At 37.0% G+C, this 19,186-nt stretch overlaps 1 protein-coding gene across 6 annotated transcripts in view; it reads right to left on the bottom strand.

Annotated features, from left to right (window-relative positions):
* The window catches only part of CADPS2 (calcium dependent secretion activator 2), a gene marked incomplete at its 5' end in the record, with an annotated part of 318,699 nt that overhangs the window by 92,143 nt on the left and 207,370 nt on the right, over positions 1-19,186 (bottom strand). For all 6 annotated transcript variants that reach the window (XM_082495412.1, XM_082495415.1, XM_082495411.1 and 3 more), the window contains 2 exons: positions 7,144-7,331; positions 10,905-11,041. In XM_082495412.1, the coding sequence (XP_082351538.1) occupies positions 7,144-7,331; positions 10,905-11,041 (325 nt within the window). The remainder of the gene's footprint in view (positions 1-7,143; positions 7,332-10,904; positions 11,042-19,186) is intronic.

Here is a 19,186-nt window from a genome sequence, read left to right as displayed (position 1 = left end):
TGAGGTCAACATGGCTTCATTTGGTACCCGCAACAGGGTGAAGAACTTTGCTTCTAGCTTTGAACTCAGGAGAACTCTACTGGTATCTTTCTTTTGGCTATTTACAACAATAATATATAGAAAGCTCTGTCACTAATTGAACAACGTTAATTAAGAAACCCCCAAACTTAACTATTTAGAGAGCCCTCACATCAGAGGTTTGGGGGTATGATGCTCATAAGTGAATAACTTAAAAAGGAGAATACAGATTAAATTAAATAAGGTTTACCTTCCTCTGTGCTCCATATACCTTAGAGATGATCAGCTTCCAAAAATGAAGGATGAATTGGATGATGCAAGACGCTTGGCACAGGGCAGTACATCAAACTGAAAGACCTAGTGAAAAAGTTCTATTCTCAGCATTGCCCAACGAGCCTCAGAAGAGGGGAAGATTACATTCACTTGAAGAAAAGGGATATAAACGTCCAATGTTTTTCCAGTTTTGAGAGGACACTGCTACTCATCTAGAAGCACAGACTCACATAGCATACCGATCCTAAAAGGTGTATTTTCTCATTCCATTATTCTGGGGAAATGGTGACTGATAATAAATGACTTCTGAATAAAAACATGCTTTCGAGTATGAGAAATCCACTCTCACCATTTCCACTACAGAGGACTGATAGAAAAATAAGACAAGTTACAAACCCAAAAGATTCCTGTTAAGCCTCTAGATGCTGTATCAAACATGAGAACTTATATAAGATGTCGATAGACTGATGGAATACAACTTCTGATATAAAACACTTCCCTAACAATCCTACACTGTAAGAGATCTCAGGCTCCTTTCAAATCCAGCCGTTGAACAGCCTTGGAACAGACCTAAGATTAAAGCAGATGGCTCAACTGCCAATAAAAACAGTGAAAGAAGACCTTTCACCAGCTATCATTACAACATAGACAGAAAATGGGGGGATTGAGAGTGAACAAGAAGCACAGCAGAAAGAGGAAGCATTTTCAACTGCTTAAAACTGAAAAGTTTCACAAAATCCTGCTAACAACAGCTTCTTGGGAAAAACATCTAAGAAAAAGTCTACATGATATTCAAATATTTTTATATACAAAATTCTACATATGAAAACATAACACTTCTGGAAAGAGACCAACTGGACAAAACCTTTCATGTCAGATGGTGACTATGTGCAGATAAACGGTGAAACTACTGACTTAAGTTCTGGAAATTTAGATTAAATCTTATTAGATAGTGTTTATCACAGAATCACAGAATTATCAGAGTTGGAAGGGACCTCTAGAGATCATCTAGTCCAACTCCCCTGCTAAAACAGGATTGCCTAGAGCACATTACTCAGGACTGCATCCAGGCGCGTCTTGAAAATCTCCAGGGAAGGGGACTCCACAACCCCCCTGGGCAGCCTGTGCCAGTGCTCTGTCACCCTCACCGTAAAGAACTGTTTCCGTGTATTTGAATGGAACTTCCTGTGTTCTAACTTGTGCCCATTGCCCCTCGTCCTGAAGTTTATGAAAGACATAAAATGAAAGAGAAACCAGCAAGATACAGATACCCTTACTTTAACTCTGAAGTTAATTTAGTCTGCAGAGAAGAAAATATCTATTCAGAAGCTGCACAAAAAATTATTAGAAGAGACAGAGCAATGTAATGATATTATTTTCCTTATTTTTACAAAGTGTCTTGTCTCAGATTTGACAGGGATGATTTCTCTGGACATTCTCTTTTATCACTTGACAGAAAGTGTAAAATTGCAATAAATGATTCTTATCACAAAACAATGAAAAGAAATATATGAATGCATAGCACTCTCCAAAGTTTCTATAGTTTCATTTCTCTTATGTGTTCATTTGCTCCACTTTAAGATACTTCCTCCAAGCATAACAGGAGCAAGAAGCCTATTAGAGAGTGTATGGTGCCAAATGATGGCAAGGATCTAAAAGGAGCTCTCAGAGAGGGCAAGGCTATTGTAGAGATACAAAATGAATTCTTTGCACTGGTGTTTATTATGAAGGAAACTGAGAAGATTCTTATGCTGGAACCCTTCTTTGTTTACAGAAAAAAAAAAATAATCTTTATTTTCAGCACAGAATCTATCCAAAATTAAAGCAACTGAGAAAAAGATTATGGAACAAATTAGAAAATGAATGTTAGTATGTTGCCAGGGCCAGAACTGAATTACCTATGGTTGTGTTAAAGTGCTCACCAAGAACTGCCTTCTTCCTGAAGATTGTGAGATCAATTTAAAATCAGAAGTTTCCAGGGGAGGTAGGGGGAACTACAGGAACTATAATATAAGGATGTTTAAGGATAAAATTAACAACAATTGATTAAATATCATCTGTTGTGAAGAAGTCTGTATGGCTTTGAAGCCACAAGGCAGAGAAATCTTGCCTTCTGATCTTTGTGAAGATCAGCAAACAGCTAAGAACTGAGATGATAGTAAATGTAATTGTAATGATAGTTATATGGCCTGGCGGAATTCCAGAAGGACTTTATGAAACCAAGTAGCAATAAACCAGCAAATAATGATCAAGGTAGATAAACACGAGGAAAAAACAGTTGCTATTCAGGACAGAGATCTTGGTGTTACCATGGATAATTCCATGAAACCATTCCTGTTCAGCAGCAGTCAAACAAGCAAGTCAACATTGTGAATTACTTGAAAGGGATAAGGAATTAGCAGATGACATTCACCCAGTGTAATCAATGCATACTTCAGTCATAGTTCTTGAATCTTAAATAGCAAAGAGTCAACAGAGAAGGATTTTTTTTTTTGTCTCTCCTCCATCTCTTCCAATAGCAACAGAGAATGAAATGAGACATGTAGGAGTCAAGTTCAAAGCAAGAGTTCTTCAAGCAAGAGGAGGCCAAGTTGTAGAACTTGCTGCCAAAGGTGTTGAGGGTGCAAAGGGCTTAGACAGGTTCAGGGGTGCAATGGACAAGTACCTGAAACAGAGAGTCACTCCAGGTTACCGAACAGGCATATTCTGAGCTGCAAAGAGTTGGAAAATGAAAGAGCACTAAGAGGAAATACTGCATATGGTTGCCCTTCTCTTAGTTCAAGCAGGTCAGTGCTGGCTTAGAAGAACCCTGACTCAATATGACTGTCCTATGCTAACACACACACGCTGAAGTTTTCAAAATTAAGGCAGAGAGAAACTATCTGCGGTTACAAACTGATTCTTGTAGCATTACTTTCACATTCACTTCTCATACATGAACTTCCAATAAATCAGCTTTCTTTCTGAATAGAAAAAGGTATAACCAAGGAATATGCTTGAATTTTGAATTTTTCAATTCAGTCTGTAACTCAGCAGGAGGAAAGAAGTCACTTTGCACTTCATGTGATACCCACCAGCATCCATTTCAGACAAGAGGGGACTGAATAGAAGTCACAGCATGAAAAGTAGACAAAAGCGAACACGATGGGGAAGAAAACAATAGCTCCTACCTGGACTGTTTAGACTGAAATGTCAGCATTCAGGAATATCCTATAGTTCCTTCTTCTGCCCATTTCACTTTCACCAGAGACACACAAGTGTATGCATAACTGCAGTGCGAAAAGTTCACTTGTGAACTAATGACTTTGATGGCGACCACATAATGGAACATTTCAGAAGAAAAACGTGAAGAGGAGCCAAAGGAGATGCTATTGTAAAGTTACACAGCACCAGAAGCACAGCCAACAACAGCAGATTTCATTTACGGGAGGAAATGGAAAAAGTTGATTCAGAAAAAACAATCAGAAAGGCTATCCTTTTACTGTAATATTTTGCTTTTTGGCTGTTTAGGAAGAGAATGTCTTAAGAATGTCACCCACAAAAGCAGAAATACCTTTTCCATATAAGGCATTTGTGAGCCCAGTTGTAATGCTCTTCCCAGCAGGAAAGGAAGGGCATGAATGAGGCTTGAATCCCTCAGGCTAGGACTGAAGTTGAACACTATGTTTGACCTACATAAACATTTCTGTTCCCAAACCAACAACGCTGGCATAAGAGACACACTAAGTACAAGTGTGTTTGATCACTCTGTTAAAACTTGTTACCTATATCTTCGTCTCAGGCACGAGAACAGTTGGGGACTGTTCTCCGGTCCTGAGATCAGGTGGCAAGGTCTGCTGCATGCAGCCTATGCTAGAGCTCAGTTCAGGTCTCCTCTCAATATCCCTGCAGCTCTAGGACAACAATTCACTTTTATGTATTGTGTCCCTCAACCCAGGACATGTGTTTATTCCAGGTGTTTTGAAATAAAACCATGGCTATTGCATTACAGCCTGCAAGAGCATTACAGCCTGCAGCATGAAACAGAGTTTTTATTTCAAGGCTTAGGATGCAGCAAAAGAGCATAGGGGATACCAAGGGTTCAAAATCTGCTGGAAGAGTTCTGGAGACATATGGAGGGTGGAAAGAGAGAAAACTGATTCAGCCCTGTTCATAGTGTTTACTGGGAGGAGTATTCAGTACATGCAATCCCACAATCATGCCTGGCATCTTAGAGAGTACCTATGGACAGCTGGAGTCGATTGTATGAGACTGCTTCCTCACCAGTTTTATTTAGCAAATCAGATGTAGGCATTGGTGTGCTCAGGGTATAGCCCCGGTATATTTTGTAGATTTGCTCTGATTTGTGCTTGAGTTCCTCCTCACCAGACTACCAGAAGCGAAGGTGAGTGACATCTTTATCTGATCATTTGACTGATGTCACCAGATTGCTTGCTACTCTAAAATTCATGCCTAAAAGAAATTGGTAATTTGAACTAGAGATATGGCTGCATTTCTACATGCTTCTCCACCACCTGACTTCAAGATCATTTTTGATGATCTTTCTCAGGCTAGTGGAAGGTCTAAGATCCCTCTGCGAAGCAAAGGTGAAATAGAAATTGAATACATCATGCCCAGAGTATAAAGCTCCTCGTCTTTGTTCTGTGGTCTTTCTAATTCTCAGCCTGACTTACAAAACTAAGATGTATAACGCCAGGGATCAGCCTAGAACTTTGGCCTGTCGTGCATTGTCTGTGAAATTCTTTTTTCCCTTTTACTATTTCTTAGTGCTGCAGTAGATGAATGAGTGGATGTATTATGTGTGTATATGTGTGTCTGTCATCCTCAGTGAGTGTGTCTGCTTCTGTCCTTGACTCACTTTTCTTCTTTCTTCATGTTTCTTTTTTCTTCCTTTTTACAATATCTCAGTTCTAGTCAGACCCTCTCTCTTCAACACTTCTTTTATTCCTAAAACACTCATAATGCTATTCAGAGAATATCTGTACAGAAGGAATAGACAGAATACAAACAGAGTGCTTACCACTGTGTAAATGATGTGCTCCCTGAGATATTTTCATGCACTGCACGCACTATTGTCCTTCACTTAAATTATGAAATAAAAAGAAATTTATCTACCTTTCTTTTGAATTCTTGAAATAAGTTTGAGCAATTATCACTGTATATTTGTCTTGTTAGGTTGAAGGCAGTAATAAAAAGGCTAGAAACAACAAAGACTTAGACTCAATAGCAAATACGAATGTGTCAGGTTCTTCAGGAACTGACAAAAGAAGCATGCTTTTACGGAGAATAGGTTACCAAGTAAAAGCTAGAAAATCTCCTAACTTACCAGTATGAACGTTAAGATTCTTGAGAGTATTTGAGGCACATCCAAAAGTATTTTAATTTTGGATATTATTATCAACAATTACACAAGGTTAATCTCCCACTACCGAATCACTCAGGTCACAAATGCCCAGCTCCTGTTCTCACAGATGAGGCTTTGTCTGAGCCAATGAAAGAAACAATAGCTTTTTTAAGGATTGTTCCTTCTTCACTGGGTTGAGGACAAGTAAAATGATCACTGTGACTAACTGGTTGCAAGGCAACATAAGCATACATGTTGGGAAGAAAACCTGTCTCTCTTCTGATCCTTACCGGGATTCAGTTTTGGGGATTTACAGACAGCATCACAGTATTTTTGAACTTTTTAAACATATTTCCTAGAGGAGTCTACAAATCTAGTATGCACAGTAGGGTATACATGCATGTTGTCCTACAGTTTGACAGATTGCCTGCCCCACTCCCAACTCTGGTACAAGGAAGACATGGATAAGCTGGAGCAAGTTCAGTGGATGGTGACCATGACAGTCAGAGGCCAGAGCACTTGCTTTGAGGAGAGGCTGAGGGACCTGGGCTTGCCCAGCTTGGAGAATAATTGGTGTCTAGGGGGGCTGAATGGGAAACCCCCAGCTGCTACTGGGAGGTTGACAGGAGACAATGGATATTAGTACACTGAAATAAGACAGGTTCAAACTGGGTAAAGACCTGACTGGATAAAGCCCTGAGCAACCTGGTCTGACCTCATAACTGTCCCTGCTTCAAGCAGGAGGTTGGTCTAGAAACCTCCTGAGGTCCCTTCCCACCTGAGCTATCCAACGATGCTATCTCCAGCACCTGCTGTTCAACAGCATAGCTAGCTCCCTCACAATTTGTAATATGACAAAGATGAAGCAAAAGCTTATTTTAAAGAATGTGCTTAGCACAGCAAAGCAACTTCATTTTTTCAAGCCTTTCACTTGCATATGGAAGGAAGACATCATCCCAAGAGCATCACTGTGACAAACAGGTCCTGAAGCAGCCTACCCCTTTAATGGAAAGAATCCCAGAAGTGCCCTAGGTCTTCTTGACTGGGGGTCACACCACATTCCCAATATATGTTATTTCTCCCTGTGGTAGCAGCCCCAGAAGAACTCAGTATAGTATGGCTAGTTGCCAAGCTACAGACTGTAGAAAGAGTCAAAGCTTCCCTTAAACTGCAAAATTGTTCAAAATGTTTGCTGGAAGCACCATTCGCTAACACAATACAAATGCAAAATGCAGAAGACTACCTTTTTGACAGGATGATATCCTTTAGACTTGAATCAGCCTGTCTATACAATGCCCAAGAAAACACAGTGCTTTAAGACAGTACAAACTGAAAGGATTTTTTTTTTTTTTTAATAGTAACCTGTATAGAACCTCCAATACCCCTGAAGATACTTTCATGAATTGATTTCTGTTGTGTGCAACTTCCCTACTTGGTGAATGCAAGAGCCTATAAACACTTTTGCTTCATCCTAAGGCTATGTATTTAAAAATATACCATTAAATTACCTGTTACCATGAACATGAGAAGCACAAAATGCAAAACTGTAGTGGAGCAAAGTTGGATCAATGACAGACCCATTTTCTGAATGTTCAATCAGTTCATTGAGATAGCAAAGATGGCGGTGACAGCCTCTCACTCCATAGCGAGCACAGTATTCATCTAATACGAAGACTTGACCTGGGCTAAACCAACCCTGAAAGAGAAAGACAAAAAACCCCGCAACATTTTGAGATTTCTTTTCCCACTCACAGCTTTTAAATCAAAGAAAGAACAGAAGCATATATTTTTATGTGCATTACATAAACTTTTTATACTAGGATGATTTATAGCTAACTAATGCTAATGGCACTGGAAGCTAGATCCAACAATAGCCCTCTTGCTGAAAGAAGTAAATGTCAGGAAGCTCTCTGCAGTTCTGATTTACCAGTACTATGAAATATAGGGTTTATAAAAAGATGCTACTACATTCAAAGTCTGGTGCAGATTCAATTACATCAAAACCTAATATAAAATAAACTAACACTTCAAAATAATTATTTTTGTTAAAGTAATTAATTGTAAGCCACGAGAGAACATTTGGGTAATGATGAAGGACAGTAACGCAGATAGTTAAAACAGTTTCTGGATAGTCTTTTCCCTGTGGCTGCAACTTTAATGTGAGAACCACAGTTCGATCATTTACCCTGTTCCTTATGTAACATTTGTGCACTTTTAACAACTTCTACTAGTAAAGAGATACAAAGCTAGGTAGTTTGTTAAAAGCCACCTGAATAAGACGAGTATGATTTGACCTTAAATAATAATGAGATATTCTGGGGCATACTGAGGGCTTACTCGGGCAGAGTCTTGATGAGACCAGAAAGGCGTAACCCTAACACAGACATGAACAAAGTAGAGACTCCTTCCTACCACAAAAACAGTTCTCGAATGAATCCAGAGTGTAAAAAGAATAATTGATTCTTGATGTAGAAATGCAAAACAGAAGAGCCTTGATTGCTTTGCCCGCCAATATGAAAAAAAATAGCACAGTAAGCTTCCAAAAAGTAGTAGGGAGAAAAACATAAACCTTGGAAAACCACAGCTACTGCCTAGCTGTTCTAAATACGCATTTTTCTTTGTTCTTAATTGTGGTGACATTTCCCTCTCATCATCCCTGCCAAATGGTTAAGAGAGATTGAGGAACACCTGAAGTCTAACACACAAATAAATTGGATAAGTAAAATGATTTTGCAAGTTGTGAATTCATAACATCAGTTTAGCAGCTGAAGATCAATATTTCCCTATTGTTTGGGACTACTTCTGCAAGCTCAGATGTTTAATATTTATACAACATATCAGCCAAAACACTATTAAACAATATTTAAAAATATATTCACATCAGGTTTAAATCATCTCTGTTTTAACTTTACCGAAAGACTTGCATGAAACAGGAATTTAAATTTTATGTTCTCCCTCGACTCTTGAAATTAACATATTATTTGCAAACAAGAACACCTCAAAGTTATTTCATAAATTTATTTGCTCCTGATTCATTTCTTTGAATTCAATGTTTCCACTGCCTTTAAAGAGCTTCAGAAAACACTTAGCTTTATTACAGCACCCAGAACAGTTCTCAGTGTTTTAAACTAATATCCAGTAATGTTGCAATGGCTCATCTAGTTTACACAGTGTTTTCTAGAAAATGGGTATTCCATTGAGAGAAGACAGAAAAGGGATTTTCTGCAATAATATGTATCCTATCCCTAAATATAATAAACAGTGGTTAGTGTTATTGATACTCTGCCAATACATCACTGTTGTCACTGATGTGTCTCTATGTTTTTGTGGAAAACATGACAAAATGCCTAGCAGTACAAAAGGAAATAATTATTAAAATTTCTGTACATTCTCATAGGAGAAAATTGTGACAAGAATACAAATTTTTAAAGAACTCACTACTTTAACTTCAGTCTCTGTAACAGATCTGGTTTAGTGTGGTCATTTTCATATAAATATGTGCCTTCCTTGCCCTTGTTCAACCCTGTACCATGCATAAGTCTCACAAACACATAACAACTATATGCTACAGAGTATTAGATAACGGCATATTTTTTATTGTATAATTGAAAAAAACCCCAAAAAAACAGAAGCTCCCCAATACCAAGTAGAATGTAAAAATAAAGAAGTTTAGGTAATATAGTAATTTAATACAGAATTATGCTTAATATTAATTCTTACATATTTCTGTTTTTATTTTTACAAGTTGTATGTGTGGTTACTCTGCATTTATTGAAATAAAGGGATGCCTTGTTTCTAAAAATGATAAGAAATGATCTGTTCAGGAAAATAAAAGTCACACTTATATGTTCATGTATTCTATTGCTACCTTGACATCCCCATTTTTTTAAATTAAAAAATATAGTTAAATATGCAATTTAACAAAAAATTATCACCCATTCTACTTATTAAAAGCTGGATTTTAAAAAGAAGAATAAGAAATGCATCTGCTTTATGGTTGCTATAGCACTGAGTATTTCACCTAACCTCTTCTAAAAGTTCCTGATTTCAAGGTTATATTAAGTGTCTTCCTATATTATTATTATAAAAAAAAGATTTTGACCCCAATGCACTGTTAGAAAGCTAACCATTTTCTCTTTGAGTGCCAATTACTTTGTACAGATGTACCTTCGGGCCTCTTCTTTGATTCAGTGTGCAACCCACAGACAGAAAATGAGTCCTTTAACTTTTTCTATACATACTTATATGGTAGCATTTTAAAAAGGAAGTAACTTTCCTCAAATAATTTTTTCTTGCAAACAAACCTAAACCCCACATCATTATCTTTGTATTACATGACTAGTCAGATCAATGGAAAAAAGAAGTAAAATAAAGTTATTATTTTTTGTTGCTGTTGGGATAGTAAAGTGAAAAAAATTACGTGCTATGAGGCATTTTAGGTCGTTAGTGAGAGATCACTATTTCAGACACAGTATCAAGTGAAAAATAAAGCCTCAGGAAGTTATGAGGTCTGACCCACACAAACCTGTTTAACAAGTGTGTATAATCTGATGGAATTCCACAAGATTGTTGCTGGTTTTCCCTACTGAAAACAAAACCAGAAGCAGCCCCATCCTCGACTCCTAGCCCCACAATGCAGAGAACTGAAAGTGTTACTTAGGAAAGGAAAACCGCAGCTACAAATATGGAATCATGTTATGCCAATATCTTATCCTTTTTAGCTGTCTTTGAATGTGAAAAACATCACACTTTACTTGTTTTTGTTAAATAATTATACTCCCATCCTCCCATTTGTTTTTTGCAATTCAGGTAATACATATATGCCCATATATCTATATTGCCCGTGGTTCTCCCTCCCTTCTTTTTGGCGTTTTTCTTTCTTCACACCACAGTGAAATGAAGAATTACAAGATAGGTGAAAATGTCTGACGTGAGGCGACTGCATCTGTAACTTAAAATGCCTGTACAGGTGTCAGTAAATCCTACCACAGGAGCTCTGACCATTATCAAAACCTTCTGTTTTTATTCCAGCCTCCACAGAGGACATGATAAATTTCAGCTGATAAAATCAGAGACAGTTTGGGTCTCTTTGCTTTCTATTGAGTGGCACAGCAGCAGCTTGCAAGTGTATAATTTTCAAATTTGAAACCAATCGATTGGACCCTTTATTCCAACTACTACCGCAGCTATTGAATAAACTAGGAAGAAAGGACTACTTTGTAACAACTATTTCTCACTTCTTTATATCTATCTTCCAGTCAGTACTCACCAAACAAGAATAGGAGTCATTCAATCGGTGATCCAAGGTCTGCCTCTGAAGCAGTCTAAAGAGGGAAGCATGGTCAAATTTGCAGGGATTGGCAGAAATAAACTCATCCATGCCATGTTTCTGACCACGGTCTGTATCTGTTCATACAAAGGAAAAATGTGCAGAACAATACACATGAGCGTGTGTGCAGATTTACAAACACAAGTGTACACTTGGTATATAAGTCTCAATATATAAACTTTCTTGAGCATATTTTAAAAAAACAAGTTACATAAGTAGATGCTTGCAGGTAACATTATAGAATATTGTTTTTTAATCTGAAAACAATATTATTGAATTATTTTTCTATCATACCAATCTGTGGAGTGTAAAAGTGAAAAAAATACAGATTAAACAAAACAATTTAGAAAGGCTACTTGAAAATACAACACAGCACATTACAGTAATTCTTAAACAGTTATTTTCCAGTGGAGGTCTTGAAATGTTACAATTTACAAAACAATGTTATAAGTATGAAAAAAAAAGTTCTACAATTCTCTGGTTTTGTGTGGTGCTCTGTCTAATTTTAGCAAATTAACCAAATAAATACCCTTCCCTCCCTTTGAAAAAGAAAAGGTTTATGCATTCATTTCTTCAGATAAGAAAGAGCATCTTTACTGCAGATCAAAGTACCGCTCATAGAAATATTCATCATGGCTTGAAGCCTACTTCTCAAATGGCAAACTGGAGCAGAAATGAACACACTGGCTTGAGCTAGGTCATTTCCAGCCTTCTTTTTGTACTCAGCTTTTAATGAGACAAACCTTAATGTAGTAATGGCAAAGAGCTCCTTCAACCTTCCAGCAAAGAGTAGTGAAAAAGGGAGCAGCATTTTTGTGTAAATACATCGAGAAAACATACCATCCCAAATGGCACTTCAATCAAAGCCCCAAATTTATTGTTCTTCACAGACTGCATCTTTCAACGCCTTTAAACCCCGCGGGTTTATCAAAAGAGAAGCTCTAGTGATTGCTTTCATTAATGCTATGTTTTGTCAAAATCCTCAATGTGAATTATCTATCAAGTATGGACAGAAAAAGCCTTACAGTGCCCAAAAGGACTAGTTATGTATTAGCACATTAGCTGTCTTGGATTCTATAGACTGTACTGGGGTGAACAGTCCTATCAACTTAAAAATTGACTTCCCCTTTCAATAGGGTCTTTGCTCTTTGTTCCTTTAAATTCAAACCTAGGTCTTTTTATATTCATTACTAGAAAAGTATAGATCTAAATGTATCCTAAATGCAATTTTGAAAACCTGCATAGTACAAACCTAAAATTTCTAAAGAAAAGGAGACAAAAGTTTATTGATTAAACCCAATTATAGAGTCAGGTTCATAATAAAACTCAATATTGATCTGTGGGCATGATGCTAACATAATCAGTCACATTTAGAAATTTAGCCCCAGATCATATTGATCCATGTCAAGTCCAACTTTCAGCTGTATTTGTGGATGGGAGAATTATTTAATTCAAGCTGAAGGATCTGCAGCATCACATCCTGGAAAGATGCAGAAACTAATTCATATCACTTGGCTTTGCATTGTCAAAGCAAGAGTCACATCCATGTGACAGATTTCACCAAGGTGGACGTAGCAAATAAACAGTATGACAATACATCGATGGTGTAAGGTATGAGACCATCATCCCAGAGAAACAGCAGCATAGATTTTTAATGGTTTAAGGATCAGAGCATATGTGATTACATAGACTAACAATATTTCCATGAGCATTAGATTAGCCTATCATTAATGACAAACTTAGCCCATATTTTTGACATAGGTACACGAAATGCCGTCTCTCATATGTTTTTGAAAACATAAATTCAAAGATAAACAACTGGAATCAACACAGCTACGTAAGTGAAAGTACTAAACTACAATGTGAAGTTATCCATAGTTTCCAAAATGATCCACACAGACAAAAGTTTTCCAAACCCAATCTGTTTAATGTGTGACTGTTTTCTACATTTCTTGTAAGTTTTCCTTCTTACACAGATATCTGATTTACTGAGTCATTATTTAAAGTAAGACAGACTACAAAAAAGAAAAAGCATGAATATTTCTTTCTGCTATTGATCTCAGGTACAAATTACACACAGCTGAATCTTTCTTAATTTAACTGGCTTGATTCTTTTCTCTCAACTACACAAATATAAAAGATTCTCCTTTTTTAAAAGAAAATCTGGTTAAGTACTGACACATAATTAAGTATTTTGAAATCATAAGACTGCATGTTGCAAAGGAAACATTCAACATCCTGATAAAGTCATGTATATGATCACAATGTGTAAGGTGACCTATTGAATACAAGGAGGCTTGTGGAAGCAGAATCTGCTTTTACATAATTTGGGCAAAATAAACAAAAATATTATGAAAAAATATACATACTTCCTAGATGTAATTATACAGAAAGATCCATGACTGATCACTGTCTTTTTAAGTGAATCAAACAGGACAAATAACATTGTCAGAGAGTAACAGAAGATTTGCTACCACATATATTCTAACAACAGAAAAACAGTTAAAAGCTTACCTTTGCCAGCTGTAGGCAAGCAGGAAATAATAGAAAAATAGATCTAGTGTAACACATTACTGTTATGAAACACATACAAGATAACTTAAATCTTTCTGAATCAAAATGGACTTAAAAAAATATAAGGACTTGATCAAAGATTATGAGGAATTCATAAATGTTGTATGACTGTGATTTAAAAATTATTTAACACTACTTTTAAAAATTGTTAAAGTGATTCTATTTTTCAAATTCCTACACAAATCAGCTTTACATGTCCTGTTCAAGCTACATCCAAATGCAAAAGATGTAGAATGCTATATTGTTACAGGAAAAAAAAATAATCCATTTTATTCTCTATACTTTCTCAATCTTGGGAAGTCTTGGGGAAAATATTTGGGGAGAACTTTGAAGCAGTAATACTTCTTCTGCTTTTTCACAATTAATTTTCTTCCTTTCTTAATGTAATTTGTTGTCCTGCTTGGTTAGGTTAGGAGTTAGGTTGCCTTCAACTCAAACCCATTGTTTTGGCTGCTATTTCCATGCTACACTGACTGCTTCAGGTTGCGTATTTATTTCATCTTTTCCAAAGTGATAGCCAAAAAACCATAATTTTCTTTGGATCAAGGTAGGACAAATATATGTGTTTTAAAACTATGGTAAAAAATTACAAAAGCTATTGCAGGAGTTTTAGCAAATTCTTTGGGTGCTCTTTTATACAGGGATATTCATTTTGGCAGAATGGCATGCTGAAGGTGCCTTTTGTCAGCTTTGCAAGAAACTTCCAACTTTAGCCCAGCTGCAAAGAATAATCACATCCTCAGTGACTCAGAGTTGAGTGAATTAAGACTACCATGGTTATGGCACATGCTCGAATGGTTCCTAGTGATAACCAGATCATTAGGCATCATCTCTGCCCTGTTCCAGCCCAGAAGCAAGTACGTTTTCTGTAGCATTTACTCTGTGCTAGGGTGAACTACAGGAACCGGCCTTGTGAAGTGGTGACCTCCTCCCTTTTGTGGCTCTCAGTGACATCCTTGTTTGAGTCTAAGCACCGTGGAAGCAATTTGAACTAACTCAGGCAGGCAGGAAAGAAGAGCAGGTAGAAACAAGAAATCCCGTATTGTAGGGATTAAAAAGATTTAGAGACTGGGAGTAGTAGGGTAAGAACTATGACTCTGATACAGAAGAGGCTGGAACTTGTTGGATGAAGATGAAGGTGCACATGGGCTTTGCAAAAGGCAGTGGCAAGACATGCATTACATTCCTTCAAGTGCCGCTCCATACAGATAGTGACAGCTTCCATCGGGAACGTTTTGACTCCAGATCATTGATCAGGACTCCAAAGTGCTACATGCTTAGAAACACAGGCCAAAGAGACAATCTATGCCCCCAGAACCTTATAATTTAAATATGAGACAATGAAATAACAGATGGAGAGAATGGCAGAATACGAGAAAGCAGCTGGCCGATATGGCCCGACCGTCAGGCTGGGGACAGCACACTGATGCTGAAGGACAGTATTTTGCTGAAGGACAACTTTGAAGAGGAAATTAGTTAGTTTTCGCATGTTTCTGAGTAGCATGGAAGAAAGTATAAAGGGGACTTATGACTGCCTAAGGTGGTGGAGGTCAGTGTTAACCTTTTCTTTCTAAAAGGGAGATGGGGTAGTTGGAGGCAAGCAAGAATGGGACATGAAGGGGAATGAGGGAACACACAGGGAGGGTGAAGTTACTCAACTCTCCCAGGTAGCAAAGTGTATGATGGATATAAAGCTGCCAAACCTGCTGAGAAAACTATGTCAAGTGAAAAAAATATGTTTTATTTCCATTTGTTTCTAAAATATTTAGGTAATTGAACATACAAATACAAACATCTCGGAACTATTTTAAAATAACTGCTTTACAAGAACATTACCAATTATTCCAAAACTGAGCAATGCCACGATAGGGTTAAGCAGTGATACTTCTTGTGTGTATGTATTATGACACCAGTACTTTAATATTAATCATATTCTGGTTTCCCCACAGAATCTCTGATGAAGCAAATTCAAAGACTGAGAGTGATACAAATAACATTTAAAAGAAATATGAAATTCATCATTTATTCCCATACCATTAAACTATGATAAGGAGAGAAATTTTATAGTGCTTATCATTGCTATATCCAAATAGACTGAAAATGTTAATGTTGTATTTTCATGACTAATCCCAAACCATTTCTTCATTTGGCAAGTTGCCTGCACTTTCTTCTTGATTACACTACACTGACTGCTCCACTCGGATTATTCAAATGTCTACACAAGCTTTCTCTGTGATGCTCTTTTGGTCAGATGGATGTTTCATGTGGAAATATCTTCAACTTTGCTGTCAGTGGATTGATGTCTTGTAATACTAATGTATTTGACTCCCTTTTCTACTCCCTTGCTACTTAATAAATAAGATTTGATGTTTTGTGCATGGGGTCTAAACAGCATTTTTATGACAACTGTTATAATTGGTTTCTGCAAAATCTCAAATGATTTTCCTTTTGTGAGCTGTTTTGATAAGTGACATCATTCCAAAATAGAGATGAGGAAAACTATACACCTCAGATCAAATGAATCCTAACCTCACTTGGTTTTCTGGTATCTGTATCTATATCTAGTATCTCTCTCCTTTCTTATCTGCAGATATTTTCAAAAAGAGACCATCTCTGAACTCACAGTGGTATAGGACCAGAATGATGTTTGGCTTTGTGTTGCTTCATTAAGACATTACAATCCCCTCATGTACTGCTGTTACTCCTTCATTATGACCTAGTTATTAACAGTGGTCATCACTTCAGCAGCCTTTCAAACTGTATGACTAGATCTCTTAATACACCACTCATTAAGAGAGGGATCGTCTCCTGTACCTTAACGTTACTCAGATGAATCTATTTTTAATTGGCTCTTTCCCTGAAACATTCACGTCCTTGAGAAACTTCTGGCTTTTCTACAATCATACATCCTTAAATACTCTGTCCTTTGCATTACAACATGCTCATTCAGAATAGTGGAAGTGAAGAGCAGTCTCTTTTTCTTGAACCATGCTGGCATTAGTCTGTCTTCACTTTTGTTTTGGAGCCACCCGATACTACAAAAGTGCAGTACCAAGTTGCTTTACTCAGAAATGAAGAAATTGGCTAGTATTCATTTTAGAAGTTGGACAGATACAATAGCAGTTTGATCCCAGTGCCACACTTAAATGTGTATTTACCTCATTGGTAGTATAGAACATCAGGTTTCTTATAAATTACACGCATGATCCTAAAGTGCCATACAGCATCAACACGAAGGGACTGCACGCCCAGATCAGTTAGAGATCTCTAGGTTGGCCTTTTGGAGTGCTGCTGCTGCAGACATGCAAAAGCAACATTTCCATTTTCTGCATTTGTGATAATTGCTGTAAAGATCAGTCAGACCCTGGCTGTCTTATAATCACATGCCTAGTTTCTCTTCAGGAGTTCCTGACGTGTTTGTTTTGATCCAGCTCTGAGGTGGCTGGATCTTGTTCACGTCATTTTAAGCACTCTCTTGTACAAGGAATTATCTTATGTGGAACAAGGCACCAAGAACTGCAAAAAATACAACCATTTTTTACAAAAGGAGTCTCTTACTCCTTCCTTTCTACTATTTTCTTTTATACAAAAGGAGTTCATGACATAGATCACAGGAATAATTCTACCACAGCTTACAAAAACTCTTAGAGTTTTGAACTTGAGAACATAGAAAACAGTAGAGGCTGTGAAAACAGTGTCATTTATTGTCATTTACGCATATCACTTGATTAAAAATGTTAAATGTTTAATTAAAAGCTTGCACTTTGACAAGTTGTCCTTTCTGGCTAATAATGTAACATTAACTTTGGAAGGTAGAATTTTGTCTACAAGGCAATGGAAAAATGGAAATGTTAGTATTTATTACTAGCAAAAAATTAACATTAATACAGCTAGGTATGTGGCATATTAATCATCATCTGATATTTTAATTTCTTTAATGGCAACTTTCAGTTGCTTTTTTTTAACTATCAAGAGAATTTTGGGATTACAGAAGATATTTTATAAACACAATATATAAAAACATTGAAACATGTCTCCTTATGTTGATTTTTCTCTACACCCTGTAGTTGAAAGTTCTTTTTGCATATTTTATCAGGATAAGTTGCATTTGTTATCTTCCTCGCAGATGAGGAAGATGGGGACAGACTTTCAAGGCCTGAATATTATTAAACGACATAAGTTTTGCAAAGCCCTACTTGGTTTCGTGCTATCTGTATATAGAGGAGGCATTGTTTGATATACTTTAAAAACTAAACCAATGTGATCTTGTATTGGCTGGAAAGGCTTACATGATGTATTAATTGAAAAATAAGATACATAAGAAAGCAGCTGACAAATTCTCTGGTCATAATTCCCTAACACTAAAAGTGTATCATAGTAAAGAAGAAAACAGTGGAAATTAATTTCACTTAATACATACACTAGCTCTCAAGTACTTGGTGTTCTATCTTGATTAAACTAAAATACTCTTAACTTCATGCAAACATTTTTCTAGGGGAAACAAAATGAACTTAGGAAACAACATATTTAAATCTGACAAAAGGCCAGCTATAGATTATTCTTAGGAGTAAAACTGTGCCCCAAGAAAATCTGCACAGTATATGTAAATCAATCAGGAGTCTCTGAAAGTTATTTTAGGTTATATCTGTAAACCCTAGTTCTTGCAGTTTCTTAAAAACTGATTAATTTGATCATGCCCATTTCTACCTCAAGTGCAAAAGACGGAATAATCAAATTTTCCTCATGCAGGCAGAACTGGAGGTATTACAGAAATCGGTCAAACATTGATTCTTTTAAGACTAAACATCACATTAAGTTAAATTTTACAAGTTACCCTATTGCAAAGAATTCTATGAATTAATTACAAATTACCAACATTGAAGTCTATAAAAACCAAAGGCAAATAATAATTTAACCACGGACTTTTGATTTATATACAGTTCAGTCGTATCAGTTTGTACAAGTCGATACATAAGCAAGACAGAAAAATACATATTTTGAGGCTTTTGAGCTTCCCCTAAACTATCTTCAAAATAAACCTTGTTTTTTCTATGGTTTCCACCTAAGAACTGTAGTCATCCTAACTGTCTCAGGTAATATCAAGATGTGTCAATCTTGTTTTTTAATTCTTTACCACTATCAGTAATTTTATCTCTGAAAACATAATTTCAGTATATCCACTGTAGTTAGCATTTTCTAGTTGCTTTTCACGGAATCTTCAGCGTTGGAAGGGACCTCTAGAGATCATCTAGTCCAACTCCCCTGCTAAAGCAGGATTGCCCAGAGCACGTTACTCAGGACTGCATCCAGGCGGGTCTTGAAAATCTCCAGGGAAGGGGACTCCACAACCTCCCTGGGCAGCCTCTGCCAGTGCTCTGTCACCCTCACTGTAAAGAAGTTTTTCCGTGTATTTGAACGGAACTTCCTATGTTCCAACTTGTGCCCATTGCCCCTCGTCCTGTCACTGGGAACCACTGAAAGGAGCCTGGCTCCATCCTCCTTCAACTCACCCTTTAGATACTTGTAAGCATTAATAAGGTCTCCCCTCAGCCTTCTCTTCTCCAGGCTAAAGAGTCCCAGCTCTCTCAGCCTTTCCTCATAAGGGAGATGCTCCAATCCCTCAATCATCTTAGTTGCCCTACTCACTC

This window comes from Vanellus vanellus (genome assembly GCF_965231255.1).
Source record: "Vanellus vanellus genome assembly, chromosome: 1".
Taxonomy (NCBI): Eukaryota; Metazoa; Chordata; class Aves; order Charadriiformes; family Charadriidae; genus Vanellus; species Vanellus vanellus.
The sequence above is the reverse complement of the archived record's forward strand: the minus strand, read 5'-3'. Positions and strand labels throughout refer to the sequence as shown.